Source organism: Eretmochelys imbricata, chromosome 2 (assembly GCF_965152235.1).
Source record: "Eretmochelys imbricata isolate rEreImb1 chromosome 2, rEreImb1.hap1, whole genome shotgun sequence".
NCBI lineage: Eukaryota > Metazoa > Chordata > Testudines > Cheloniidae > Eretmochelys > Eretmochelys imbricata.
The window spans coordinates 6,539,330-6,567,272 of NC_135573.1; the positions used below are offsets into that span (position 1 = coordinate 6,539,330).

General features: G+C 48.4%; 1 protein-coding gene across 1 annotated transcript in view; it reads right to left on the reverse strand.

Moving 5' to 3' along the window:
- Nucleotides 1-10,152: 10,152 nt before the first annotated feature.
- ADGRB1 (adhesion G protein-coupled receptor B1) overlaps nucleotides 10,153-27,943 on the reverse strand; it is a 76,825-nt gene continuing 59,034 nt past the window's right edge. The window contains exons 10-13 of the mRNA XM_077810909.1: nucleotides 26,443-27,107; nucleotides 25,291-25,326; nucleotides 23,762-23,866; nucleotides 10,153-10,350 (exon numbers count right to left, since the gene is read on the reverse strand). Of these exons, the coding sequence (XP_077667035.1) occupies nucleotides 10,153-10,350; nucleotides 23,762-23,866; nucleotides 25,291-25,326; nucleotides 26,443-27,107 (1,004 nt within the window). The remainder of the gene's footprint in view (nucleotides 10,351-23,761; nucleotides 23,867-25,290; nucleotides 25,327-26,442; nucleotides 27,108-27,943) is intronic.

Below are 27,943 nucleotides of genomic sequence, written 5' to 3' on the forward strand. Positions count from 1 at the left end.
GTCAATAGCCCCCTTTTACCAATGCGGGAGCTGAGGATGTCAGTGAAGTGGTTCCCCTTTACACCAGCTCAGGGTTTGGTCCCTAGGAGGCAGCTGAGAAGACACTCACCAAACCGAGAGGCGTGAGCACTTTCCCTCACCGGTGACAGGTTCCCTGGCAGGTGGCAGCAACTAGCGACCGCAGTAACAGGTGCACAGTCCCTGCAGATAGCGCCGACTCGATAGCACAAAGCCAGTCCAGCTATGAGCTAACGGTCATTCCAGCTATGAGCGGAGCCTGAGCGAGCCTTCCACGCTACGTAGAGCTGGCCAGGCAGGGTGAGGAACGCGTGTCAGAGGCGTCACCCCTGGAGGGGCCAGTAGTGACGGAACCCAGAACTTCTACAGGCCGTGTTAAAGGCCATAGCTTGGTTAGGGCCATGGCTGTAGGAGAGTCTTCAATGGCAGTCTGTAGCCTCGCCAGGAGAAGGGGACGGAGACGTCCATGATGTAAAGGGGGCCAGCACTCGCCTCACCGCTGCCTGGGCTGTTCCCGTTCACTGGACAGAGGCCGTCTGTGTCTATCACCCTTTCACCAACCCCCAACGGGCCTTACATAGGAGCTAGCCCAAGTAGCAGAGTCCTGAAGAGGTGGGGAAGGAAGGCAAGAGCAGAGAGGCTATGGGGCTGAGAAGCAGTGTGGCTAGTGTAGTGTTTCGCGACAACCGGTCCATGGATCGGCACCGGTCCCTGAGATCTCCCAGGAAGGCAGCAAGCTGGTCCCGGATATCAAAAAGGTTGAGAAACACTGGGCTAGTGGATAGGGAGCCAGCCAGGGAGTCAGGAGACCTGTGGGCTCTTCCCAGCTCTGATCTGGTGAGGGCCGGTCACATCACTGCTGTTCACCGCCCCCCTTGCCCCCGCCCATCTTGTGCCTTTTTCGATGGTACGGCCACTGAGGACGGGGCTGCTTCGTACGACGGGCAAACACCGCTCCGAGCATGAGGGAGCCCTGACGTTGGCACGGTTCTCTAGGCCCTATTAACAGCCGGTCATAACATCAGTGAATGGCAAGCAGCTGCCAATTACATTTGCGCTGTAGCCAGCAACTGATCAAAGTCAATGCACTCGAATGAGCCATTCAACACAGCTGCTTTGATTGCCCATCCCTAGGATGAAACCTCAGCCCACGAGGTGGCAATTTGTCTTTTAATTGAATTAGTTCCACTGACTGGGCGCTCCTCTGCATTCCTCTTTTCTACCTCCCTTCCTTCTTGCATCCTCCTCCTCTCTCAGTTCCTCCCACCGCCTTTACAGGCAAATCACTCCCTTCATTTGCATCGCCAGCATGGTCTATTGTTCTCTCTCCACAGCGCTGGCGTGTCACAAGGGCTCTGCACAGGGCTGTGTTTTAATTTACAGCTTTGAAGCTGACATTTTCCGTTACAGAGAAAATACCTCTACCCTGATGCGTCTCACATAGGGACCTGGGTCCAGGCCCTGAGTCAATTGCCCACTTTGTCTCTCCTTTCACTTGAGCTTCGGGCTGGGTGGGAGAATTCCAACACAAACGCCCAGCATTGCAGGGAGTGGTGGTTTTGAGCCTACTTCTTGGTCGCGGCCCCCCCTACCTGCCTGCTACAGCTGTCTCATAGCCTCTGTGCACCGGCATGACAGTCACACGCCTCCGTAATTCCCAGATGCAAGATGCAGCACAAAGTCCCACAGCACTTGTGGAGCTAGGACCGGCCTGAAGAGGACGCTCGCTGGACAACTGTGGGTAGGAGTTCGATGGGGGCTTTGCCCGAGTAAGGACTGCGTTAGCACAGCAGAATTTCTTCCATAGAGAATAACAGTATCTAGAAAGCTTGGCCTGCATGGCAATAGCTTCTCTTTCCTTTCTGCAGCGCCTAGCATAACGGGGCCCTGTGCTTGGTTGGGCCCATAATTCAAATAATAACGATTAATAATAATACACCAACACTTAGCAAGAGCCGATCCTTGCTCTGACGATACACTCTCGACAGACTGGATGAATAAAAGGTGTAAGACTGAATGTATCGGTCCCAATTTACAGATGGGAGAACTGAGGCCCAGCAAGGTTAAGGGTTAGATCCACAAAGGGATTTAGGTACCTAAGACCAAAATTCAGAGCCTCAGAAGCCATTTCACTGCCTCGTACCCCTGCCTACGTTTCTGCAGATAAAGCCCCCTCATTTCTGCCCGTGGGCATATACACAGCTGCCTCCTTACGACCTGATGGTACCAAGTGCCTACACGCTGGTGGGATTCACAACCTTGGCATTCCCCTTCAGGGCCAGGGCCAGCGCCTGGCTAAGCTTAGGGGCAGGATCAGCTGCTCAAAGCACAGCGGCTAGAGAAGGAACGGCAGGGGTCTGAACCTGACTCTCCCGCCTCAGAGGGCAGAGCTCTGATCTCCAGACTACAGAGTCAGTCTTACTCTCTGTCTCGCCCAGTGACTAGTATTTCATACACTGTGGGACCACTTCAACATAGACATGCCAGAGAAGCCCAACCCCCAAGTACCCCACTCTCTTGGGAAGTGGGAAGCCTAGATTCAGGCTGCTGCTCTGAGTTGGGCAGGCTGAAGAGTTGAACCTGGATCGCCCACATGCTGGGCAAGCGCGCTAGCCACTGGGCTATGGATATGGCTACTGTCTTCTTTTGCAAGAAAGGGCTGACCCAGCCAGTGGCAGGGGAACAGAGAAATAGCCCCCAGTGCAGGTTTTCACCTGCCTGAGTGGGCAGGAGAGCACGGCGTCCCAGCAGCGGTGCCAACATGGGCTTCCTGTCTGCCCATCCCTCCCCCATGCCACAGCTCCCTACTGGGCTGTCTTGCTGGGGGCTCATTTCAGCGTCGCCAGCCCCTGGATGTTGCTGCTGGCGGCTGGGACCAGCCTCTGCCAGTTGGCTCCGGGTAGCTCATGACAGGACCATGAGCAGCCTCCCTGCCCTACCTAAATGGCAGCCTTGGCCCCTGCCTCCTCCATCCCATTCCTCATCCACCCCTGCTGTCTCGAGGGTCCCTGGCGCCGAGACGAGTCACCACAGATTCCAGCAGGAGGGCCTGGAAGGCAGGTGCCGGCCTTACTCCCAGCCGTGTGAAGTGGTTACTGCTGCACGGGCGTACGGCGTAAAGGGAATATTGGTGGTGTGACCGGGCACATTTGACCCGGCCACCCCTCTGTCTGGCATTACGGAGGGGCAGCCAGGCCAAATTACAGTGGCATTGTAAGCCTGAGCGCCAAGTGCCGGCTGCACCACTCCAGCCTGGATTTCAGGTGCGGAGTGCCACTCCGGACCAGTCCAGCACCGCTATGCCCCGGCCTTCTAATTTGCGTGGGCCCCTGTGCACCGGCCGAAACTCTATCAGTGGGCCTGGCTTAGGGGCCTGATTCCAGGAGGGGGTCGTTGCTGTGAGTCCAAAGCAAAGGGAAGCGTTTCCCTCCAGTCTGGAGTTAGGCACCTAATTACCTTTAAAAGCTTGAGGCTTAGGCATTTCCTATGGGCTAACTTCAGCAGCTCCCCGCTCAGCATGCCAGCTTCTGTCATTCCCATTCTTGGGCACCCATCTGTCCCCATGCCGAATTCTACTAGGTGGCACAGCTCCTTAAGTCAGGCCTTGAACCACTGAGCCTAAGTCTCCTTTGTGGATCTAGCCCTAAGTGGCCTGCCTGAGGTCACCCACAGCAACAGTATGGTAGAGCTAAGCCCTGAATCCAGATCTCCTGGGTCTCTGCCCAGTACCTTAGCCATGACATCATCCTTCCCCAAACAGATCTGCTTTCACTGCAGTGCTATTATCATGGACAAACAAGGACCCAAGGTCTTGTTTTCTCTCTCTCTCCTTGTCTCTGTGAATGATCTCTGTAACTACAATGCTACTCACACTGTCTGTATACTCAGAGCAAGCTGCTGGGTACTAACAGGTCTTTACCCCTGCCCTGGAATGTAAAGGTCAATCTCAGCTGACGGGATAACCTCACACTCCCAATGACCTGATTTTCTGAGCCGCCCCAAAAGAAAACAACCCCCCCCACTAGTCAGTCCCAGCCATGGCAGGCGACACCACCATCAGCTAAGAAACTCAACTGCCTTTTCTGTCTGTCTGGGTCGCTCAGACCACCCGGATGCAACCCGAGTCATTCAGGGGGTGGGGGGTGTTCCATGAGCACTGACGTGCAATGCCCCATTGATTGGTTTCGGTTGAGAAATCCACATGCCAACGTCTTTCCTGCTCCGAAATAGAAAACCACTTTAGTCACAGGGCTTGAACAAAACCGGTCGCGCAAGCAATTGATTGCTGCGACCTCGTTTACGTGACTGCGTCTTCGGCTGCAGAGTTGATTTCTGTTCGCTATTACTATTACGATTCTGTTCCGTAGAGGTTCACAGTCACCCGTAACACTGTGGAAGCTGAGCACGATCCAGACAGGCATTAAGCAACATGACTACACATCGGCCACATGTTTATTGGTTTGCCTTGGCTTTCTTTTAAAGTCAGTGCTCGAGTCCATTTGGAAAATGAACTTGTTATATTTACTTTCTAGGTGTTTCCACTGGGTTGAATGTATATACCTGGGTATTACCTGATTTGTGGCTCTGATTCTTCATTGTCTTGCCTTGAAGCACTTGGCATTGACCACCTTTGAAAGACAGGATACTGGGCTAGATGGACTTTGGTCTGACGCAGTATGTAGAGCCCTGCACAGATACAAATTTATACCCATGGATGCAGATATCTGTGGATATAACTCAGTATCCGCAGAACCACAGGGCTCTCCTGGGAACCGCAGCAGTGAAAGGAGCAGAACATGGGGCCGCCACTCCCAGGAGCCAGCGCCCCATGCTGGCAGGTCCTCTGGCAAGGCTGTACCGCCCACAGCCCTGTCCACTGGGGTGGGAACCAGCTTCATTGGCAGCTCTCCCTGGTTGTGTTATTCCATTCAAGCAGCACGCACCCCCTGTGACGCTCTGTACCTCGGGGGAACCCCCTGCATCCACATGTTCATCCTTATATGATTGTGTGGTATCCAGTGCAAAGTTTGTCATGTCAGGTGTCTTTGGAAGGCTCATGATGTACTGAGCATTGTTGTTATAGTAATGTTATACGTTATAGTTTCATGTATATAGTTACAAGGCTGAAAACGTAACATTATGACTTAAAGCAAGCCCAGGGGAAAACTCTCTAAGAGCAGAGGGGCAGTTCACACCTCATCAAGGCATGTATGGGACAAACCCAGCACAGCCTCACAGGAACAAAGGACACTGGCCTAGGCAGCAACAAAAGAATCTGTTAGACTCTCCAGGGAGTCACCACCCTTCCTTTGGTCAGCTTGGAACTGTGATGAGGTAATGTTCACCTGACCCTGAAGAGGGTGGGAGGCAAAGCCAAGAGGGAAGAAAGGACATGAAAAAAGGGAGAGACATGTGCCATGCTCTTTCTTTCTCTTCCACCACCATCTACAGAGATCATCACCAAGCGACTGAAGCGCTGATCAAAGGGGAGAGCCTGGCTGAAGGGCAACCGGGCAGCCTGTAGTGAGAAGCATCTAAGTGTGTAAAGGCACAGAAAGTGTTAAGATCAGCTTAGAATGTGTTTTGCTTTTTTTCATTTGACCAAATCCAACTTGTTATGAAAATTAACATTAAAATCTATCTTTGTAGTTAATACATTCGTTTGTTTATTCTACCTGAAGCAGTGCATTTGATTTTAAGCGTGTCAGAGCTCCCCTTGGGATAACAAGCCTGGTACATATCAATTTATTGTTAAATTGATATACTCATATATGCTTGCAGTGTCGAGTGGACATAACTGGACACTGGAAGACAGAGTGTCTGATTGTGTCTGGGACCGGAGATAATAGCTAGTGTCATTTGGTTGCACAATCCAAGGAGCAGCTTACAAGCCAGAGACTGTGTGTGAACAGCCTAGGAGTGGTGGTTCTCTGAGCAGTGCAGGGTAAGGCTGGCTCCCAGAGTCAAGGATTGGAGTGACCTAGCAGATCACTGGTCCAGATAACACCAGAGGGTAATGTCACACCCCCCTAGACAGGAGATGCAGACAACTGCGTGTAAGGGCTGGGGGCAGGGCTGGGGGCGGTACAGACAGGCTGTGTGATCTGGGGATGTAGGCATTCCAGACCTTTGAGGAACTGACCAACCACAGGGTTGGCGAACACGGAGCATCCAGACACTCCCGGGTGAAAGGCGGAGATAGCAGCGAGGTGTACCCTTATGGAGGACGCTGCCAGGCCATGCTGTTTCAGGTGCAGAAGGTACTCTAAAATGAGAGGTACAGGTGCCTCGAGAGGGGGTGTATGACGCTGGTCACACAACAAGTAAATCTTTTCCACTTTGCCAGATATGTGGCTCTAGTGGAGGGCTTCCTGCTGCTGGGTAGGACCTCCCTTACTTGTTCTGAGCACAGAAGCTCCATTGGGCTCAGCCATGAAGCTTCCAAGCTGTGAGGTGGAGGGACTGCAGGTCGGGGTGATGAAGACGACCATGGTCCTGAGTGATCAGGTCGGGCAGGAGAGGCAATGTGACCGGGGCGTCCACTGACAGTTCCAGGAGTGTGGCAGTCCGATCAGAAGCTATGGAAACATGGAGAGCTTGCAAAGCAAGATGCCACAGTTCCAATGACCGTCACTGGTGGTAAGAAGGAACTGAGGCGGTGCCGGGTCAGCAGGGTCATATATTGAGAACCATGAAGGCGCCACTCCAGCGGGCTCCACAGCCAACCCGACGGGTGCTGCTAGGGGAAGCTTTCTGATGACTGTGCACATGGCTCACGCATACCTAATTAGAATCAATATGAGCAATCACTCGAAGAAGAACCTAATTTCAACTCGCTTTGCATAGCTGTTAACAGTGACACAAGGTGCAAAGCAACAGAGACTTGGGCCCTATTTAGAGAAGTCCCACGTCTATTGTATTTATGAGGCTTTGTTTCAATTCTTCTACTATTTATGTATTTGGGAAGTTTTAACAGACTTACAAATCCTTGCCATGTCTTTGAAGATGGTAGGACGAGGTGCAATGGCTGAAAGTTAAGGAAGGAAAAGTTCAAGCTAAAGACTAGGATGATACTCTTAATGGTAACAGCAACTGGATAGTGGCTTTGATTCCTAGGAGACATGGTTGAGGCAACATATGGCAAGATATTTAGGGAGAACACGGGACATTGTCCCACAGAGGGTAGGTGCTAGAGGTGGTTAAACTGGTTGAGCAAAGCAAACTCTTTGACCCTTACTGTCTATAGGTGAAATTCCGCAATCCTAAACTACATTGTGAAGCCAGTGGGAGTTTTGCCTGTGAAAGAATAGCAGGATTGATCCTTGCAACTCTCTGCTGGCCACCAGTATGTGCCTAACCTTCATATGCCAGATGCCCTTAATACAAGATGTGAAAGCGGGCTTTTAAAAATCAGACATGACCAGAGTTTACACTTTTTTTTATTAGAAATAAGACACGTTCATTTGTGCTCTGAAAACTGTACAGAAAAAACTGACGAACACAGAAATAAGGGAGGTGAAAATGGGAGGGGCAGAGAAGGGTGAGGAGAAAACAGTATTAACCAGAGAAACTGAGCAGAAAAAGTAGAATATCAACAGTTATTAAACAAACATTTATCTCTGTAATTACATAACACTGTTAATGTCCTGCAGCTTGACTGGAATGAGAGGAGCAGGTGGGAAAGGTTAGGAAGAAGGAGGGAGGAGAGATTGCTTGGGTAGGGAAGGGGAAAAAAGAATTAAAACACAGTAGAAAGATATTTGTATGCTAAAATTCATTATGTGTAATTATAATAATTACAGTATTATACAACCCGGCATTTATGGGAGGCCTTTGTGCTTTCCTGTTTCATAGAATAATCTAAAATCTGACAATTACATCACAGTTTTTATAAGTAATTTTTTTTTTTTACTATTTGGATTTTCTAATTTTTTAAAATTTCATTTTATTTTTAATATTATACAGCTAATGACAAGATAAATGCCATTATACTTTAAAAAAAACTAAACCGTGTGGCCTGAAATTAAATTTAAAAAATGCTTGCATATCAAGCAACCGCTGTCGGCGGGGGGAGCACAATTTGATGTCATTGATTGTTTTAAATTCTGTTCCCGTCTTTAGCTTTTTCCTAAAAAAAGAAACACACACACAAACACACATAAATCAAACCCTGATCTAGATTAGCTGCTGTTTTGGCTCAATGTGATGTTTCACAATTAGGTGCTTAGCGCTGGTGGAAATTGATCAAAAGTGAGATGACCATTTTTGGTGAAACAAACGTTGTGGGAAAAGAACTGGTGAAAATTATGTTACGTGAGGACTTCCGATTAAAGTCTTTTATAAAAACAACAACATCAACATTTAATCATGGAAAAATGCGGATAGAAATTATTTTGTTTAAAATGTTCAGATGAAAAAATTTGGACAACTTTCTGGGGGACAAAAATGTTTTGTGCAAAAACCATTGGACTTTTTTGTGTGTAAAAATGTTGATGAACTTTTTTCATGAAAAAAATTGAGGAAAATTTTTCATGAAAATAACATTGATGCACAATTTTGAATGAAAAAATGTCCCCATTTTGTGTCCAGCTCTACCTATTTCCTTTCCTTCCACTAGTACCAGAAACCAGTTTCCCAGCTCTGTGAAGTAGAGAAGATAGGGTGGAGTGTAAGGAGAATAACCAGCCAGTGACTTGAATACAATAAAACAGAACATTCCAACCTACTGCACACAAGGGCCCGTATGTTCCTCACCATCCCAATCTTTCCACAGGGGACTCCCACTCAGCGTTTGGAAAGTGACATCCTTGCCCCGCATGTGCATGGAACCAAGCTACAGAAAGATATTTGAAATGACAAGAGCCAAAGAAAGGAAAGGTCTTGGGTTTCAAGTTCTGTTTTTATTGAAGAAAAGAAAAGAAGAAGAAAAAATAGATTTTTTTTTCCAAGTGTATGTTACTCATTTATCAGTTTGTCTCAATGTCCTATGGCAATAGTCTCCGTATACTGAACGTCTCCAGGTATATAAGCAGGTCACTGTGGCTTCCAGGGGAGGTGGCTGGAAATAGGTCGAGTCTCAAACCAAACCAAACAAAAAAAAGGGAAAGACAATGAGGCCATATGAACCTTTACACAAGGTTCGCGTTGAGTTTATCTCTGTTTTTAACAGTCAATGAAATGACCTACATTCTTTTTGTTGTTTTTTTAATGTCTCTATCTGGAGACGAGATGAATGGGTTTGTTGCTGACTTAAGAGAAGCTCTCTTCCCACTCTGTGCATCCCACTTTTCAGAGAGTTCAAAGAAGTCCTCTGCAGAGGGATGGGGGGAAATACCCACCACGCCGCTCTTGCTAGCCATATGCTGCAACCACTATATCCGGCGTCTCCCCCACAGCATCCTCTGAGCTGGCTTGTGTAGATCCATGGCTGAGAACCTAATTTTCCAGATTGGAGTGCAGTGGTCTTCTTGACCACAGGATGAAACAGCTTGGTAACTCCAGTTCCCTTTTTCTCCGAAGAGCTGGGCCAGGGGGGAACAGAAGTGAGCAGGATATGTCTCTCTCCCTCCCACTGCCATGCAATGGGACGTCATAGACCAGCCAATGCTGAGCTTTCCCCTGCAGCCTTTGGCTAGCCAGCATCCTGGCTGGGTTCCCACTGAATTAATCCCTGCTCCTTGTTCCCCCCAAGACAACCCCAATCCTCTTGGCCCTTCTGCCGCCATATTTGCTCCCAGTGTCCTTTCGTTGCTCCCAGTTCCAGAGCAGGAAGACTCAACATATCTGGCGATGGCTCCCCGTCATCCTCTCGCCACTAAAGTGTCGTGTTGATTTTGTTCCCCACCCGCCCCACCCACTCCCCCTCCTTTTACTTTTACTTTTACAGGCTCATGTCCTCTTTGGGCCTACCCAGGGAAGATAGCTTTGTTCTGTACCTACTGCTACTAAGTTCTATAAAGTAATATTCCCCCTCTCTGCTGAGAACAGTACAAAAGTTACTTCTTTTTAGCAAAGGTTTCAAAAGAAACCAAACACTCTTCCGCACTCACTTTCGATTGAATTTAATCAGCTTTTAAAATTTTGTTTGTTTTGTTCGTTTTTCCAGAAAAAAAAAGTCCCTTTTTTCCTTTCTGCTCAGACCTCTGTCTGAAGGTCAATAATGTCTTGTCCCACCAGAGGTATGGTGGCACCTGTTTTCTCCCACTCTACAGTTTTTAGTTCTAAGGGAGATTGTGGTAAAGGTTCCATGTCCTTTTTAACCCATGATGGTGGTGAGTGGACCTTCCTGATTCCTTCCCAGGGTCTCTTGTTTGGTGTCTGCTGTTTTTCTTGCTACAAAGCAAAGGAAAAAAAGACAGAGAAAGAGGAAAAAAAGAAAGTTACTGCTAGTCCTGCAAACACTACCCTTCATCCACTAGATTTCTTCTTGTCTTTTTTGTTTTAAAGATACGGCTAGGCGACAATTTTCTATCACAATTCTTTCTTGAAAGAAAATTAGTTTTTCAAATAAACAAGAGGCTTTTTGGGGGAAAAATGGCTGCTTGCCAGGAAAGTTTCAGTTTTTCCATGAAATACTGAACACCAAAATATTTCAGGTTTCAGATGAATATTTTCAGTATTTGAATTTCCACCAAAAAAAAAAAAATCAAACATTTCCATGGAACATTTAGAAAAAAATTATTTAGTTTATATCTATAACTATATCCACACCCAATAAACATCTCATAAATGTAATTGCTTTTTTTACTGACGATACCTGTGATGATTAAAGGCTCAATTCTGCAAAACTGAAATCAATAGCAGTTTTTCCACTGACTCCAAATGACACTTTTGGGGCTTGATCCACCACTATGTTAGTGCAACTTTATGCCAGTGTGTCACCATTGCAATCAACCCACGAATGGCATTTTGAAGTTTCTACAAACATATTGTGGAATGCTCTAGTATATTTTATAGGGGTTGCCAGGGGTTTCATAATCTGTGGCGTGTTCTCATAATCATGTGTGAATGGAAACACATGCATGGATAATATTTTCAATTGGCATTCCATGGAGCTTCCCCCTTTTTCGCTTTTTAACAGAGATGCTTTTCACCCTTTATCAGCCCTAAAAAGCACCCAAACATTAGAATAAAATGGGTTCTCCCAGACACAATAGCACCATGAAGTTCTCTGCAAACCACCTGCCATGGAAAAGGGTTTGGTGTGGAAGAGATGTGGACAGAAAGGAAAGATGATTCAGGTCATGAGGAGGAAGAAAAATAGGGGAGAAGGCAAGAAGATGTACATGTAGGTCACATGCACCCAGATCCACTCTATAGTCCTTGTGCCATTATTCAGAGGTATTGACTGAAAGAGTCATATCCACACACCGAGCTGTGGTGTTTCAGGGTACTTCCTGTGCGTGACATTGTGGGGAGAGCCACAAATCAAAAACTTAGAGCTATGTCTGCCTATCTAATCTAGCCACCTGCCATGGGTTCTACTCCTCACTCTGTCATGGTTGTCAAGACACTTTAGAATTTAAGATTGGAAGGAACCTCCTGGGGAAGTGAGTCCAGTCCCCTGCTATTGCAGGCAGCCCTGTCATATAGCCCCTTTCATTAACCTAGCAAGCTGGATCTTCCAACTAGTTAGGTTTCTTGCTCCTATTGGGAGGCTGTTCTAGAATCTCACCCCTCCAGTGGTTAGACTCCTTCTTCTAATTTCCAGACAAAATTTACAATTGGACAGATCATCCCCATTTATTCTTGTGCCGACAATGTCCTGTAGCTTAATTAGCTCTTCTCCCTCATATTTACAGGGAGCAATCAGATCCCCTCTCAGCCTTTTTTTGCTAGGCTAAAGAAGCCAAGCTCCTCCACAAACTAGGCTCTCCATTCCCCGATCATCCTTGCAGCCCGTCTCTGCATGAATGTGGCTCAGGGCATGTCTACATTTACCTCCGGAGTAATTGGTCCAGTGGGGGTTGATTTATCGCATCTAGTGAACACGCGATAAATCGACCACCGAGTGCTCTCCCGTCGATTCTGGTGCTCCACCGGAGCGAGAAGCGCAGCCGGAGTCGACAGGGGAGCGTCAGCAGTCGACTTACTGCAGTGAAGACACCGCGGTGAGTAGATCTAAGTACGTCAACTTCAGCTACGTTATTCACGTAGTTGAAGTTGTGTAACTTAGATCGATTCCCACCCCACTCCCGCCAGTGTAGACCAGGCCTCAGTGACCAGCTGATAGGCACAGTGTCAGTGTATAAACATCAGTCCAAAGACAAGATCTCACAATATGTTATAGTACCACAAGCCACTGATTTCAGTGCAAACCAAGTCCACATCTACGATACTTCACAGAAAGAGGCACAGATGGTTGGATAAGTGTACGTCAATGTAGTAAGTAACTCCCCTCCCTTCTTGCAATGGAAAGACCTCCTTTGATCTGGGTATTATTTAAGGCCACCTTCAGCAGCAGGACCCTGTTATTTTAAACCTGCCCTTCCACACAAGCTCAAGAGCTTTGCCAAGGCACCTCAGTCCTGACCTTTAGCACCCCCCAGTACTCTAGGCCTGGCCCCCAACAACTCAGTTCTGCTAATATACTTTAAGCTTGACTTGAAACGGTCCCAGCCATTCCTGTGCTGGGTGTCTTCTGAGCACCGAAACCTGAACAAGCCACTCAGTGTGAACTCGCCACTCTAGGGACATAGAATCATAGAATCGTAGAATCATAGAATATCAGGGTTGGAAGGGACCCCTGAAGGTCATCTAGTCCAACCCCCTGCTCGAAGCAGGACCAATTCCCAGTTAAATCATCCCAGCCAGGGCTTTGTCAAGCCTGACCTTAAAAACTTCCAAGGAAGGAGATTCCACCACCTCCCTAGGCAACGCATTCCAGTGTTTCACCACCCTCTTAGTGAAAAAGTTTTTCCTAATATCCAATCTAAACCTCCCCCACTGCAACTTGAGACCATTACTTCTCGTTCTGTCATCTGCTACCATTGAGAACAGTCTAGAGCCATCCTCTTTGGAACCCCCTTTCAGGTAGTTGAAAGCAGCTATCAAATCCCCCCTCATTCTTCTCTTCTGCAGGCTAAACAATCCCAGCTCCCTCAGCCTCTCCTCATAAGTCATGTGTTCTAGACCCCTAATCATTTTTGTTGCCCTTCGCTGGACTCTCTCCAATTTCTCCACATCCTTCTTGTAGTGTGGGGCCCAAAACTGGACACAGTACTCCAGATGAGGCCTCACCAATGTCGAATAGAGGGGGACGATCACGTCCCTCGATCTGCTCGCTATGCCCCTACTTATACATCCCAAAATGCCATTGGCCTTCTTGGCAACAAGGGCACACTGCTGACTCATATCCAGCTTCTCGTCCACTGTCACCCCTAGGTCCTTTTCCGCAGAACTGCTGCCTAGCCATTCGGTCCCTAGTCTGTAGCGGTGCATTGGATTCTTCCGTCCTAAGTGCAGGACCCTGCACTTATCCTTATTGAACCTCATCAGATTTCTTTTGGCCCAATCCTCCAATTTGTCTAGGTCCTTCTGTATCCTATCCCTCCCCTCCAGCGTATCTACCACTCCTCCCAGTTTAGTATCGTCCGCAAATTTGCTGAGAGTGCAATCCACACCATCCTCCAGATCATTTATGAAGATATTGAACAAAACCGGCCCCAGGACCGACCCCTGGGGCACTCCACTTGACACCGGCTGCCAACTAGACATGGAGCCATTGATCACTACCCGTTGAGCCCGACAATCTAGCCAGCTTTCTACCCACCTTATAGTGCATTCATCCAGCCCATACTTCCTTAACTTGCTGACAAGAATACTGTGGGAGACCGTGTCAAAAGCTTTGCTAAAGTCATGAAGAATTGGGAACTACCCTGAGACCCAGCCAAGTCATCTGAACAGGTGATGCAAGCCAGCATTTAAAGTGTGGTTTTCAGAGGCCAGGGAGAGGAGCAGCCGGGGGAAGCTTGCCTTTGCTGTCCTGTTTGTGTGGCTAGACAGAGGTAGCCAGCCCGCATGCATGTCAACTCCACCCCAGATCACATGAAAACCATTAAAATACACTAAATATAAGGAGCACGGCTCCTGTCGCTGACGCAGCTGCCTTTGAGGTGGGCCACGCTGCACACCAGTTTAATATGCACAGTGCAGAAGAATATCGTATCCAACTGGATCTTCAAGATGAATTTAGTAGGCTGAAGAGACTTAACTGAGTTGACTAGTGGCCCAGATGCGGGGGCTTAAACATCCCTTGCTCTTTGCAAAAAGATTAATGGGGATCAGTGGTTAGTTCCAGTGTCCTTTTTCTTCTTACCTCCCCATGGAAATGATTAAAATTCGGTCTCTGTGTCCCTGGGACACCTTGAGCTGCTTATATAAGATGGCCATTGCTACTTAGTGTCATAGTGTCTTAGCAGAGTTTCTGGGCAGGAGAAAAGACCCACCAATCCATAGCAAAGCAAAACCTGAGGAGAGAATTGTGTGATTCCCACTGCAAACTGCTCTGGCACTGGCCCCAGGTCTAAGGCCTCAGGGAGAGCCAGGAAGATGGGTAAAGAGAAACAGAAAGTGCCAATAATTCAAAAAGATGGAATCATTTCCCTGGCCTGACACATTCCATGGGCTTGTTGCTCTGAGGAAATAAAATTGTGTATCCCTCTCCCAGCTGGGAGGGTTGAAATCAAATCAGAGCTGAATGTTTCAACTTTAGAGAAACAAAATGGGCCGATGGACCCAAAACAGGGTTTTTTCCAGATTTTTTTTTTCATCAAACAATTTTAAAAGTTGGGTGTTTGTCCCAACTTGGGATGAAATATTTTTCAACAGCTCAAAAAGTTTCATGGGACAGAAAATCCATTTTCCAACCAGCTCGACTGCTGCTTCCTCTTCACCGGCCTGTAATGCAACCTACCAGGCTCATGGAAGCCCAGAGCCCAGGGCTGGTGGGACTGTGCGCAAGCAAAGAAAGGTAGGCAGCGTTGATGCACTTGGCCCATCATACAGGCTCATCATTAAGGAAGGAAAGGGAGTCTAGAATACCAAGCAGCAAACCCTGATGTGCCAGCACCAGGAGGCACACCAGCAATTGGGAGCCAGGACTCTACTGGCGCAATGGGAAGCCTCTCCTCATTGTTTTGGTTAGTATTTCATCTACCTGCATAGCTTGGTGATGCCACACCTGTTCACAGCAAGCTGTCTGGTTTTCACTATGTTGCACAACTGTGTTTGATTGAAGCACTAACAGCGCAAGGCCCAAATTTTCCAGCGTGCCCTCCGATTTCGGGGGCTTCAGTTTCATGGGTGCCCAACCTCAGACACCCTGGGCCTGATTTTAAGTGCTGAGCACTTGCAGGCCCCCCTTGGCTTCAACTGAAAATATTTGGATCCAGGTTACATGCCCCAAAGTTACAGAGGAAGCCAATGGCTCAGCCAGAATTAGTACCCAGAATCCTCTAGGCTACTGCACCTTCGTTCCACCTGCTCGATAACTCAGCTTCTTCTCTTTAAAAAGGCACCTGCTGTATGATAGGTTGGGGGAGAATGGGCAGGCGGTGCACCCCAAACTTCTGAAAACCATTTAAGGTGCATGATAAGGTCTGTCGCTGATGACAGTCCAGGGATGCTATATGAGCAGCAGGGTAGCTGATGGAAGATAGACAGGATGGTGGGTAGCAGATGAGCTACGTGGGGTGTGGGATTGCTGATGGATGGTATATGGGACATTGGACAGCTTAGAGATGTTTTATGCCTGAATTAATTAAGGTTCTCTGCAGTTTTCATAACAGAATTTATTGTAGCAATTATTACACTTTATGTAGCGTTCCCTGTAAAAGACACTCTAATTTCCCTTTTAACCGTTGCTAATTATCATTTCATCAAAGCCTTTAAAAAGTGCAGAGAGCATTAAATGTGAAGTGGAGCAGGGACGTCATGCCTGGGAGTGGGGGGCCCCTGCTGAGGGACTCACAATGATTAGAACAGGGTTCCTAGGAGCAGATTCTCTATTTTCCAAATTTGACGCAGAGACCGGCCTTGTAGCCCTGAATGCTCAGCCCACAACCGCGCACTCTGTTCTGGCTGAATTTTCCCACCCTGAAGCAATGTCTCCAGCTACCAAGTCAGCTAACAGAAAGACAGGTAGCCAGCAAATGAGTGAATTAGCTCTGACGTGCACTGGGATATGCCAGGCGGACACATGGCCCAGACTACTAATTACCTACAACAGTATGTTCTTTGGGAAGGTCTGAAAAGCCTTTTGAAAGCTCCGGCTGGCAGTGGGGAGAAGGGAGAGAGGGGAGTTTCTCCAGAAGATCCTTTGATGAGCCTCGGAACCATATGGTACATTTCTGATGGTGCAAACCTCCAGCTGAGAAGCACATTTCTAGCAGAGGATATAGAGACACAAAGCAGAGCTCCTCAACCTTGTCCATAAGAGGATTTCCACATCCAGACCCTTGCCCCTTGCAGCCTGGAGGTGTGATTTATAATCCTTTCTTCCTTCCACTCTGGAATACGTCAATGAAATTGATAGTCTCCTGGTGATTGAGCAGGAGGAACTGGTTGCAAAGTGGCTGGATCAAGCCATGTCTGGAGAAGACCACAAGAGGCCAGGGCATAGCCATCTCAGGAACAGCTGAAATTTTTCAGACAAATTATTCACTTGTCATAATACACAGATTCAGGTTAACCAAAGCCACTTGTGAATTTGGGTCAAATTCAGTGAATAGTTTTGGCCAAAAAGAGAGAAAATTAACACAGAACATTTTGTTTCAACACTTTCTAAGCTACATGTTTCAACTTTTGGTTTCATGATGATGTTCCATTTCAAAATTTTGCTAGATTATTTACAAAAGCAATCAAACAAAAAAGGATATCCCCACCCCACCCCAAAAAATAAGCAAAATGAAAAATAAATACGTAAAAAATCATTTCAGGTTTAACAAAACTTCTCAGTCAATCTGAAACAAATTCTTTCCCGCCCTCCCAGTTTTTCTGGTTTGGCCACTGAACCAAAAAAAATCAATTATTCACTCAGCTCTACTTAAGAACACGCTCTGTCAGGATCAAGGCTAGAGCTGGACAAAGCTTTTATGGCTGGTTTCAGAATTTATTTCTGTGATGGGGTGCCTGCCCCACACTGGGCTCTAAGGGGTTAAAAGAGCCCTAGGGAGACTGCGCAGGAGGCAGCCAATCAGAGAAGGGCTCAGAGGAACAGTCAGTCAGGGCCTGGCAGGCCCATATAAGAAGAGCTGCAGGGCAGAGGAGCTCCAGTTGTTTCCTGGAGCTCAAGGAGGGACGACCAGCTGCTTTGGAGGAGGAGGAGGAGGAGGAGGAGGAGGAGGAGGAGGAGGAGGAGGAGGAAAGCTAGCACCTTCGAATGAGCAGTGCTGGGCAGGATCCGGTGAGTGAGAGTGAGCTCCTGCTAAGGCTGGCATGCTGAAGCCCTGAGATAAGGTCAGAGAAGGTGCTGGGTCTGCGGGGAAGAAGCCCAGGGAAAGGTATGGAGAGGCTGAAGGGGGCGCAGCGCATGGCTGCCATCTACAGGGTCCCTGGGCCGGGACCTGGAGTAGTGGGGCGGGCCCAGGTTCCCCCTTCACTCCCACTCACCACTGAGAAAGTGGCTGGACCGTCTGACTACAGTGCATTCCCCCGGAAGGGGGAGCACAGAGTGTGGTGCAGCTAGAGGGCTGGGTCCTGAAAAGGATGCCGTGGTCCTTAGAAGACACGGGCCAGGAGCAGATGTGACGTTGGTGAGACATTACCAGAAGAGGGCGCATTGGCTAGCGGAGCTAATCCCCAGGACGGCCAGCAGGAGGCGCCGCAGTGGTGAGTCACATCCCGTCACATTTACAAACATAAAACTTGACCTAGGCTTGCTGAAAGTTCACAAGCAGTACATATATGTCTCCGAGAGCCAGACCAGGCTTCAGAACGAGCAGGGCTGGGTTTTGAGGTGAGCTTGGGGTTGGATATTGCGATGAGCGAATGGCCAGAATTTGAGGCAAGAGGAGGCCAGGTTTTGGGATGAGCCTGGGACTGAATTCTGGGCTGTCTGGGGCCTCTAAATGTCTATCTACACCAGTGTTTTGGAGCCTGCAGAAGCGAGCCTCCCAGTCTGGGCTGACAGACTCAGGCTACTAGTGGAGCTCTGGCTAGCGTTCTAAAAAGAGCTTTTTAGCCCATGCGTTGAAGTTTTGCTTGGGCTTGGCCAGGCTTCATAGCCTGAGCTCCAGGCCGAACTCCACTTCAAAGCACGGTCTACACAGCTATTTTTAGAGCACTAGCACGAGTCCTGCTAGCTCCAGTCTGTCGATCCAGGTTCAGAGGCTCGTGTCTGCAGGCTCCGAAACACTGTGTAGACGTACCCTCGGTGACCTTCAGCCCATTTCTGGTTCTGGCAGGAAACCTGGACGGCTTAGACTTTATGATGGGCTGGCCCTTTGGACTTTGTTCAAATCCCAGACTCCAACCAAGGCCCCGGGGGGCTCACACCCCTGGGAGCTCAAATAAAAGGTGTGGAAGAATCCCTTGCACAAGGAATCCACGGAATTTGACACAGCTCCTTTTGGAATCGAATTTGCTGGTCTCAACATAAGTAAAGAACGAGCTGCAAAACTAGACACTGAGAGCGTGCAAGAGAGGACTTTTGTGTGACTCAAAACTCTCCCAATGGTGCTGAGAACGCCCAAGGAGAGGAACTTCAGGAGAATCACTTTCATCGCTTTCAAAGCAGGGCCTGAGCACAGTAGAAACAAAGGAGACCCTTACCTTGAAGCCTGCAAAGGCTTATCTTTCATACTATGCCCTTGCAGAGTGTTGGCTTCCGACAACACCCAGTAAAAGCCCTAGAACCGCTGAGTAATTGACTAGGAGGAGCAGCTTACAAAGTGGCTCTACATGGCTCTCTACCATCCCTGCTTTAACGTTCTCAGCTGTTGGCTGGAGAGAGACAGAGCCTGGGGGAGGGGATGTTGTGTATCTGGCCCACAGTCTGTAATCGGCAGGCACTGATTAGCATTTGAATAGAGAAATGCGTTAGCAACAAGGTTTCCAGCGGCTTAACTTTTTTTTTTTTTTTTAGCAGACAGGATCTGGGCAATAATTTGTATCAGCCAAAGAATTACCCAATGGGAGGGACACAGAGTGACGCTAGCTATTCAGTAGGTGGAACTCAATCTTCTCAGCCAGTAATAAACCAACTCCCCAGCATGGTACAGCCAGAGCAGCCCAAAGTGATCTTAAATTGCCCTAGAGGGACGCTGTAGGATCCCCTTGGCTGGGAGTGAAGGCAAGCTGGCTCAGTCTTAACCCAGATTGGAGGGGGAAGACTGAAGGAATTGGGGAAGGTGATATCAGCTGCCTCTGTTGAGGGAATGTGCCCATTTTTTGCAAGCCGAAGGCCAGTTGGATGCCCAGATGGCAGCAGTGGCCAAGAGTGCTTTTAATCATTTGTGTTTTCTCCGGAGGCTGCCGCCACTTCCTTTTGCTCGCAGGATGCGTGTTACATGCTCTGTGACCTGTCCTCTCTTGGTTGCAACCTATGAATCCTTAAATGAGTTGGGTCCTGGTTACGTTAGAGAAAACCCTTCCCCACTGCTATCATGACAGGCAGCATCCTCTCAGGGCCCTGAGCTAAAATTCTTCCCAGTTTACTCATGAGCGGATTGAAGGCAGATGCTTCTTGGAGATGAGATTAATAGATCTGAAGGCCAGAAGGGCCATTATGATCATCTAGTCTGACCTTCTGGATAACACAGGCCAGAGAACCTCATTCAGGGATTCCTGCATCCAGCCCGATAACTTCTAGTTGAGCCACAGCAGATCTTTTAGCGAGATGTTCAATCTTGATTTGAACACTCTAAGAAAGGGTGAATTTACCACATCCCTTGGCAAGCTGTCCCAAGAGTTAATTACTCTCTGTTAAAAGTCTGGATCCTTACTTCAACTTGAACTTTGCTAACTCCAAATTCCAGCCATGATGTCTTGTTATGTCTTTGTCTGCTAGATTTAAGAGCCCTTTAGTAGTATACTTTATCATCTCTTTGGCAGTGAAATTTACATCCCTGATTGGTTCATCAGAGCCCAGATGTGTAAGGCCCATTTATTTTAGCCGCAGTACTTGGGCAGAAGTGATGGCAAAGCCTTGCTTGAGATACAGATGGAGTTTGGAGAGCGTTGTCCTTATGTTTTGAAAATTAGTCCTACTGGGTGATGAAGTTTTTATCATAAACTGCTGGACATGCGCCCACAGTACTGGCTGGGCAGGTTTTCATAAACTGAAATAAACAGATGAAGAGGTACATAGATAATATACCGCAGGGGATGATCCCACCCTGGTCTTGGACTAGGCAATTTAATTGGTCTCTGAGACACAGGATTAATTTAGGTTTCAGAGTAGCAGCCGTGTTAGTCTGTATCCGCAAAAAGAACAGGAGTACTTGTGGCACCTTAGAGACTAACCAATTTATTTGAGCATAAGCTTTTGTGAGCTACAGCTCGCTTCACCGGAATGCATCCGATACAGTGAGCTGTAGCTCACGAAAGCTTATGCTCAAATAAATTGGTTAGTCTCTAAGGTGCCACAAGTCCTCCTTTTCTTTTTGAGGATTAATTTAGTATTAGCAATGCTCTGTGGGAGGCATAGAAATAATTGCTGTTAACGCTGCTACTACAAACTGGACTTTCCTATCCCGACTAGTCAGGGTTAGATTATCTACATAAATGCCTTTGGGTTTTGATCCACATTTGAAGAAGTGCAACAGATGCGATGATGGGCTAATCATTTTCAGACAGGTACAAAGTGGCTCAATGGAACACAAGTGGGACTGCCACTTGAATTCAAAACTATAGAGCAAGCACCAGTTCTAGACTTCATCAAAGGCATTTTCTCTCAAGTAGATATTTTCCCTGAATTTCAGCTGCAAGTTTCTGATCTGAGGGAGAGGTGTGGGGGGAGGAGTCGTGGAAGGATTAGGAGAAGCTTCATAACTAGGAGGGCAGCTAGGACAATGAAACATGCTGCCCGAAGGGGTTGGAAAATTGCCATTGCTGGAGATAGTCAAGGCAAGACTAGACAGCCATCAACTGGAGGGGTGCTGAGGGAGAATGAAATCGAAGCCTTAGCAAGGCAGGTGGATGAGCAAGAAGACCCACTAGCCGTCCCTTCTCCTCCATGGTGGAGGTTACGGGGCATTCCAGGATGCTCATGATCTCGTTTGTGTCCAAAAGCTGAGGTGTTTTGTACTGGTGAGGGAATGTGTTTGGAGTCATGCGTCATGGCAGGGGTTGGGACTTGTCTACAAGGCTCTCTGATGCAAAGCAGAAAGGCAGACTCACACTAACATTAGTTTTATCACTTCCACCAGAAGAAACACTCCATTGTTTTATAACCTAAACACACAGAGAAAAGAAACAGGGGGGGTTTAACGAAGGTATCCGTGGTATCTAAAGGTTGCCTTCTCTGATATGAGGTCAGACAGCAGCCAGTTCAAGGGAATGGCAGGAAAGGGGTGCAGGAGGGAAGTGATAGTTTTTCTTATTAGCTTAGGACTTTGCATAACCAAACCCCACTATTGACCACTGAATACCGATGCTTAGAAGGCTCCTTATTTAATGCACCTAAGGCAAGAAAGGTCATGGCCAGAAAGAGAATCAGGTTGCCCTGTGCAAATATTTAAAATATACATCTCCTCAGTCCAACACCAGCACATGCTGAAAGCTGTTACCATCCAAAAGCCCTTTGGTGGTGTATCTGGAACCAAGTCTCCTAACATTAGGCTACCAAATAAGCTCAGATACTTCTCTGAAATATCTGAACAGCCTGAGTTTGTAAAGCTGGCCTAGGAATCCTACACAGAGAGGCTTTCTTGCAATATTTAGGCTCTTCTGTTCCCAGTACTGTCCCAAAACTGGGAAATATGGAGGAACATAGCAAGTGAAGAGTGTACTGACTGTCCATCTCAAATAAAAATCCATTTGGAGTCTGGGCAAAGATTAGGGTTGGTTCTTGTATAAACTGAATCCGTTTGTCAGCCTGAGGGTCCTAGTCATTCTGAACAGCCAGTCTCTATAAGCAGATCCCTTGCAGTAAACCACCATGCACAGTAAAACTAGGGATTGCATGGAGCAAAACCCTGACTCCCAAAACCATCGACTACACGATCCTAGCCCAGATCCCAGTGTTATAGCTGGGCCCTGTGTTTATAATGAACCAAACCAAAACCTCTCACCCTATCACACTTTAAACGTTGTGGCTTGGCCTGATCTCTAACTAAATCCTAACAAAATAAGCCCCAGCAGTCACTCACTGGTTAGTCCTTTTGGTCGTGCCACAGATGGCCATGAATGCCAACTCTGCCTTCTCTTGAAGATGGATGGGGGAAATTCCAACCAACAGAGAGAAATCCCACCTTGGAGCAATCCCCAGCGGTCTCACAGAGAACAGCCCTGAGCCAGGCTGCCCACCACTCTGCAGCTGCTACTTCTTTTCCCTCTCTGCTGGACTAGATTAAATTACTTGCCAGCCATTTGGCACCAGCCCAGCAGGCATGGAGGGGCTCAGACACCCAAAAGATGGCCCTTTGGCCAGCCTGCTTTTCCTTACTGCTGCAGGAAAAGTTCTTTGTCACTACGGTTCTTTCATGCTGGACCCAATTTGGCCACTGTGCACCGCCCTCCCCCATACTAGTGCAACATGTGCCTTCCCTGTGGTTGACTCACTCCTTGGAGGGAACGTCCCTGCAGGGGCCACCTCACAGACTGGATGGCTTAGAACTTCACATCGATACATACGCTGGAGCTGACAGCAGCAGTATAATTCAGTGTAATACACACAATTGCACAGGGCCAGAAGCAGCTTTTGGGCCTTTCGTGTTTCCAGATCCTTTTCTTTTCCCCTCCATGGAAGGCCGTGGCTTTCCCCTGTATTCTTCCAACAACATCGCCTCCCTGCCACTGATGGTCGCTCAGAAAAACTTCCTAACTGTGAGAACAGTAGGGCAGTGGAACAGACGCCTAGGGAGGACGTGGAAGCTCCTTCACTGGAGGCTTTCAAGAGGAGGCTGGAGCCGTCTGTCTGCGATGGTTTAGCCACAACACATCCTGCATCTTGGCAGGAGGTTCGACTAGATGCCCTTGCGGTCCCTTCTAACCCTGTGATTCTAAGTCACCTCACAACAGGTCACTGACACAAGTGTCTTTAATGGAACCCCTGTCCTGAGGTCAGACTCCTTCAGCAGCATCCCTCTCCTTTCCCCGGCCATCGGCATAAATCCCACCGCCCTGACCGTCCAAACGTCACAACTTATGGTCTCCACTCCTGCCTTGGATTTGAGACCAGCTCCCATAGATGGCAATGGGGATCCAACCCATCTCCACTGCGCCCTCCCTCTGCTCCCCAGTCCACGTTGTAAAGGTGTTAAAGGTTCCATTGACTCGGTGCAGAGAAGATGGACACCACAGACACAAGCTGAACCACACACCCTCACAAGACATGAGGAACAGAGCTCAGAACTGTCTGTATCTGCACTACATGTGAGCTAGAGGAGAGTGAACACTCCACTGGCTGTGCACTACCATTAGGATTTTACACACACACACACACGTGCACGTCAGTATATTGAGAGTGGAGTGACACTGAAGGGCAGGGTTCTGGTATGAGCCCCTGCATTCTCCTCCACCCCCATGCTCATCATGGTTCTTGGAGCAGGAAGCCCCCAGCTCCAAAGGGTGAGTGACTGACCTTGCTCTCCGTTGTCGGTAACTCCTTCTCTTTCTCCGCATGCTGCAGCTTCCTGTTCAGGTCCTGGAACATGTCCTGGTGACGCTTTCTCGTGTGCATGATTTTCTGAAGCAAAGACGTGTGCGACAGGTCAGCAAACCTTTCTCCCCTTAAGATGGTGGCATCAGAGTCTACACTGCCCTCACCAACTAGGAAACTGCCAAAGTGGGCACCCAGGTTCAAGTTAGGTGCCCAAATCCCTTTGAGGACCTGGGTCCTAGATACCAGAACTCGAGATCTCGCTACAGGCAGGAAAATTCAAGCCTACACCAAACTAGCTGAGTTTTGGCTTGTTACAGGATTTGTGACAAACCTGAATCTCAGCGTGAAAGCTCCCCAAGGGTTGCAAAGCTTTTGAAGAAGTGTGAGGCCTGAGTTCGAATCTAGCCCAACACGTGAGTGTCAGAATTTGGGGCCACACAGTGTCGCTATTTCAGACTGAGCCCAGGGTCCTACGTTTTGGAGCAAACCTCAGGGCCCAAGCTTCGAGCAAACTCCCTTCTTCCCCATGCGGTCCCAGGAGTGATGGCTGATTCTGGAATGAAGCAGTAGCTTTGAAGAGGAAGGATGGTTTGATGCCTTCACCACCCAACCATCCTTCCTCTTCAAAGTGATGGCTTCATTGCATTGCAATAGAACTCAGGAGACCTGTACTCAGTTCCCAGCTCTGTCAGAGATTTCCTGTGTGAAGCCTGGCTTCCTCTTTAAAGCAACCGCTTCCCCCTTCTGTGCCTCAGATCTCCCCATCTGTAAAACGTGGATACTTCCTCATCTCCGACGGGTGTTGGGAGGTGCCTTAATCTTGTGAGGAGCTCCCAGACCAGGGTGATGGGAATCATCTGAGCAGATTTTATATTTGGCGGCAGTTCTACACATATAGCGCTGCACTAGTGAGCGTCTCCTGTCAGCGTAGTTACTCCACCTCCACGAGAGGCAGGAAGCTCTCCTGCTGCCATAGCGCTGTCTACACCAGGGTGAGGTCGGTATAACTCCGTTGCTCAGGGGGGTGGATTTTTCACACCCCTCAGCGATGTAGCTATGCCGATATAAGTCTGTAGAGTAGACCTGGCCTAAGACCCAGGACCCCTGAACACCTCTCACACTGGCTGAAAAGTGGCCCAGACTCCCGATGCTGGTATATTGTAATATCAGGTTTCTATCAGCATCTCACTGACAGATGAGATTGTTTACAGGCCTTGTGCAAACTGACTTAAAATCTTCATTTACAAACATTTACTCAGCAGTTGCTGCTCAATAAATGAAGCCATACCAAATAAGTGTAAATCCCACGTTTGTTTAGATACACAGGGTGAACCTCCCAGTTTGGCCAGGCTGGCTGTAGCCACCTGTCCGCTTCTAGCCCGTTCCCTGGTTCTTTGGCTGAAGGCAGTGCTCCTGCAGCTAGGGGAACTCCCGCTGGGAAAAGCAGAGCCTGGTCCTCTCCCCCTTCTCACCCCTCCGTAAAAGGATTTAAAGGAGGAACCGCTCACCTCAAAATCTAGCTCTGCATACCGGGATTTCCGTCTCTGAAGATTCAAAGGGAAAGAAAGATTGGTAAGTGATCGCACCCCTGCATAGTGGCTAGAGACAGAGAGACAGCCTCTGCCTCCTTCCCCACCCTGCTCTGCCTGCATCCTGCAGCTCCGGCTCTGATACAAAGGAGACAACTGGAGCGATAGAAACAATCTCGGTCACTGCCCCAGGGGACAGAAACCGTGTGTGAGCTCTGGAAGACTGTTAGAACTGGGGCCAAGTATAAGAACCAAGAGGGACTAAACGTCTGCCAAGGAAGAACCTGGCTGGGTGGGAATTCTGTACTTGGGAGAGTTGTTACTAGATGAAATGAGCTGCCAAAGGATAGCTGTCAGAAGAACCAGCGAATAAAAGGAAATCCAGCACTCATGTATCTATCACTCATATGCCACCGACATCCATAGGGTTGCAGGGGATGTCTGTGAGGGAGAACTGTGCACACAGAACTTAACTCTGCAATCACTGGAATTTTCCTGTAGCTTCCCATAACCGTATTTACCGATCTCTTCCCAGACGGGTTGAAATCATCAAAGCCAACTGGGAGGTTTAGCCACACGCCTCCCATTAAAATGAATGGGAGTGGTTTGGCTAAAACCTCATGAATAATCTTTGAACACGCTCAATACATCCAGTTTCCACAGGACTTATGGGAGGTAAAGAGAACATTGCAGCTTGCATCTGCTGGATTTAAAAAACAGGGGCTAAGAAACTCTTTGGCTCCTTCCCATCCTAAAATCTTTGATCAACATACCCAGTGCTGGAACTAGGAGGGAGGGAAAGCTTCAAAAACTGATTAGACATTTATATGGGAAAGAGAGGGCATCTGCAATGTAACTACCTAGGATGAAAACTTTAAGGGTTCTTAATCCTCAAGATTCAAATCGTAACTTGATATCACTAGGGGAGTTCATGAAGAAATTTCCCCTCTCATTAAAGAGGTACGGAAACTGCACAGCTGGGAGCATTCAAGGCAGGGTTCTACTCTTAGAACATCTGGCATCAGCCACTGTAGGAAAGAAGGCATCAACATAGAAGGAAAAGTGTGGCATGAACAATGTGACAACTGGGATGTTCTTATGGGTGAAAGTGGCCGCAGGTTGCCTGCTTACCTCCAAGGAGCTCATGGAGAGGGTGGAGACTGTCTCGCTCTTGGGCACCATGCCCAAGTTCCCTGAGTCGCCCGGGTCGCACAGGCTGTTGGGGATCTGCGACTCGCTGGAGATGGTCTGCTGCTGCAGCATGGGGGAGCCCTGCACCTCGGTGCATGTCATAGCCATGGGCTCCCTGGGTGGGCTCTTGACGATGAAGCCTGGGTCGGTTGCCATGCTGAGGTGGATGAGCCGGGTCTGGGGCATCTGGTCTATGTTGATGCTGTATTTGCCATCGTCCTTGGGCGGCTTGGCCCGCAGGGTGGAGGAACTGTTGCTGGGCAGAATGACATAGCTAGTGTCCAGGGATTGCTCCTGCGCCCTGGAGAGCTCAGAGTCCAACTTCTTGAAGATGTCCCCATCGCAGATGTAGATAGACTTGGGCGGCTGGTTCTTCTCCTTCTTCAGGGTGAGCGTGTGGTTGCTGAACTCGTTCAGGTTGATGGCCCCCAGGTAGTGCGGGGAGCCCTGGAGGTGCATCTTAGAGACATTGGCTGGAAGACTATTAAAGTTCGAGGACCCCTTCTGGTGATGGAGCTTCAGCTTCTCCTCATCCTGCAGCGACGGGCGCTTCAGCGTGCCTGTGATGGCCGAGGTCCTGCATGTGGTGATGTCTTTATTCAGCACTGCAGGAGACAGAGAAGCATCCTCAGCACCTCGGACTCACCTCACCTGAGCTCCACACACAACTTCAACCATCTCACCACAATCAAACGCCCTTAGCATGTTCCCTCCACTCCCTCAGATAGAGGCTACAATGGCAGATCAATGCTTCTGGCTCCTAGACCCCATGCACATGACATCCCCACGCTGGCGACTGGGCCAGTGGGTACGTTGGGGGATAATTATACCAGGGGTTTTGAAGTTCTCAACCACTGCCTTGAAGCCAAAGGGAGCTAAATGAGTGCTCGTTATTCATATAGGAAAGAACCTTAATCTGAGGGTGGGGCAATCATGCCAATTCGGAGATATACACAGGACACACACACACAGAGCATCATCCATTGACACAAACACAGCTGTTCCTCCTCTCGTTAAAATCTGCTTTGCTCAGCTGGTTCTAGGCTGCAACAGAAATGTTAATAAGCTCGTGACATCAGCCTGGATGTCCTCAGAGGATAAAGTCACAGGGTTCTGGGGTGGGCGGGGCTGAAAGCTACTTACCCAGCATTTCAGCATGGAAAAGTGGAAACAATTCCAGCCAAAACCAAACAAAAAACCAGGCTCTTTTTACACATTTTTCCCAATGCAGCAGACAGGAGAGGAGCCAAGGCAGAGGCTTTGCTGTGACCTGGCACCATTCAGCCATTCCCATTTATGATCAAGGTACTGTATGGCACCGGTGGATTTCTGGTGCCAGGTAAACCATGGTGCTGCAGTTTCACTGCTAACTTGTGCCAGGCATGGTGAGTGCTGGACGAGTGTAGGTACCTCCAGCGGGTGCAGGGCAGGCAGGGCAAAA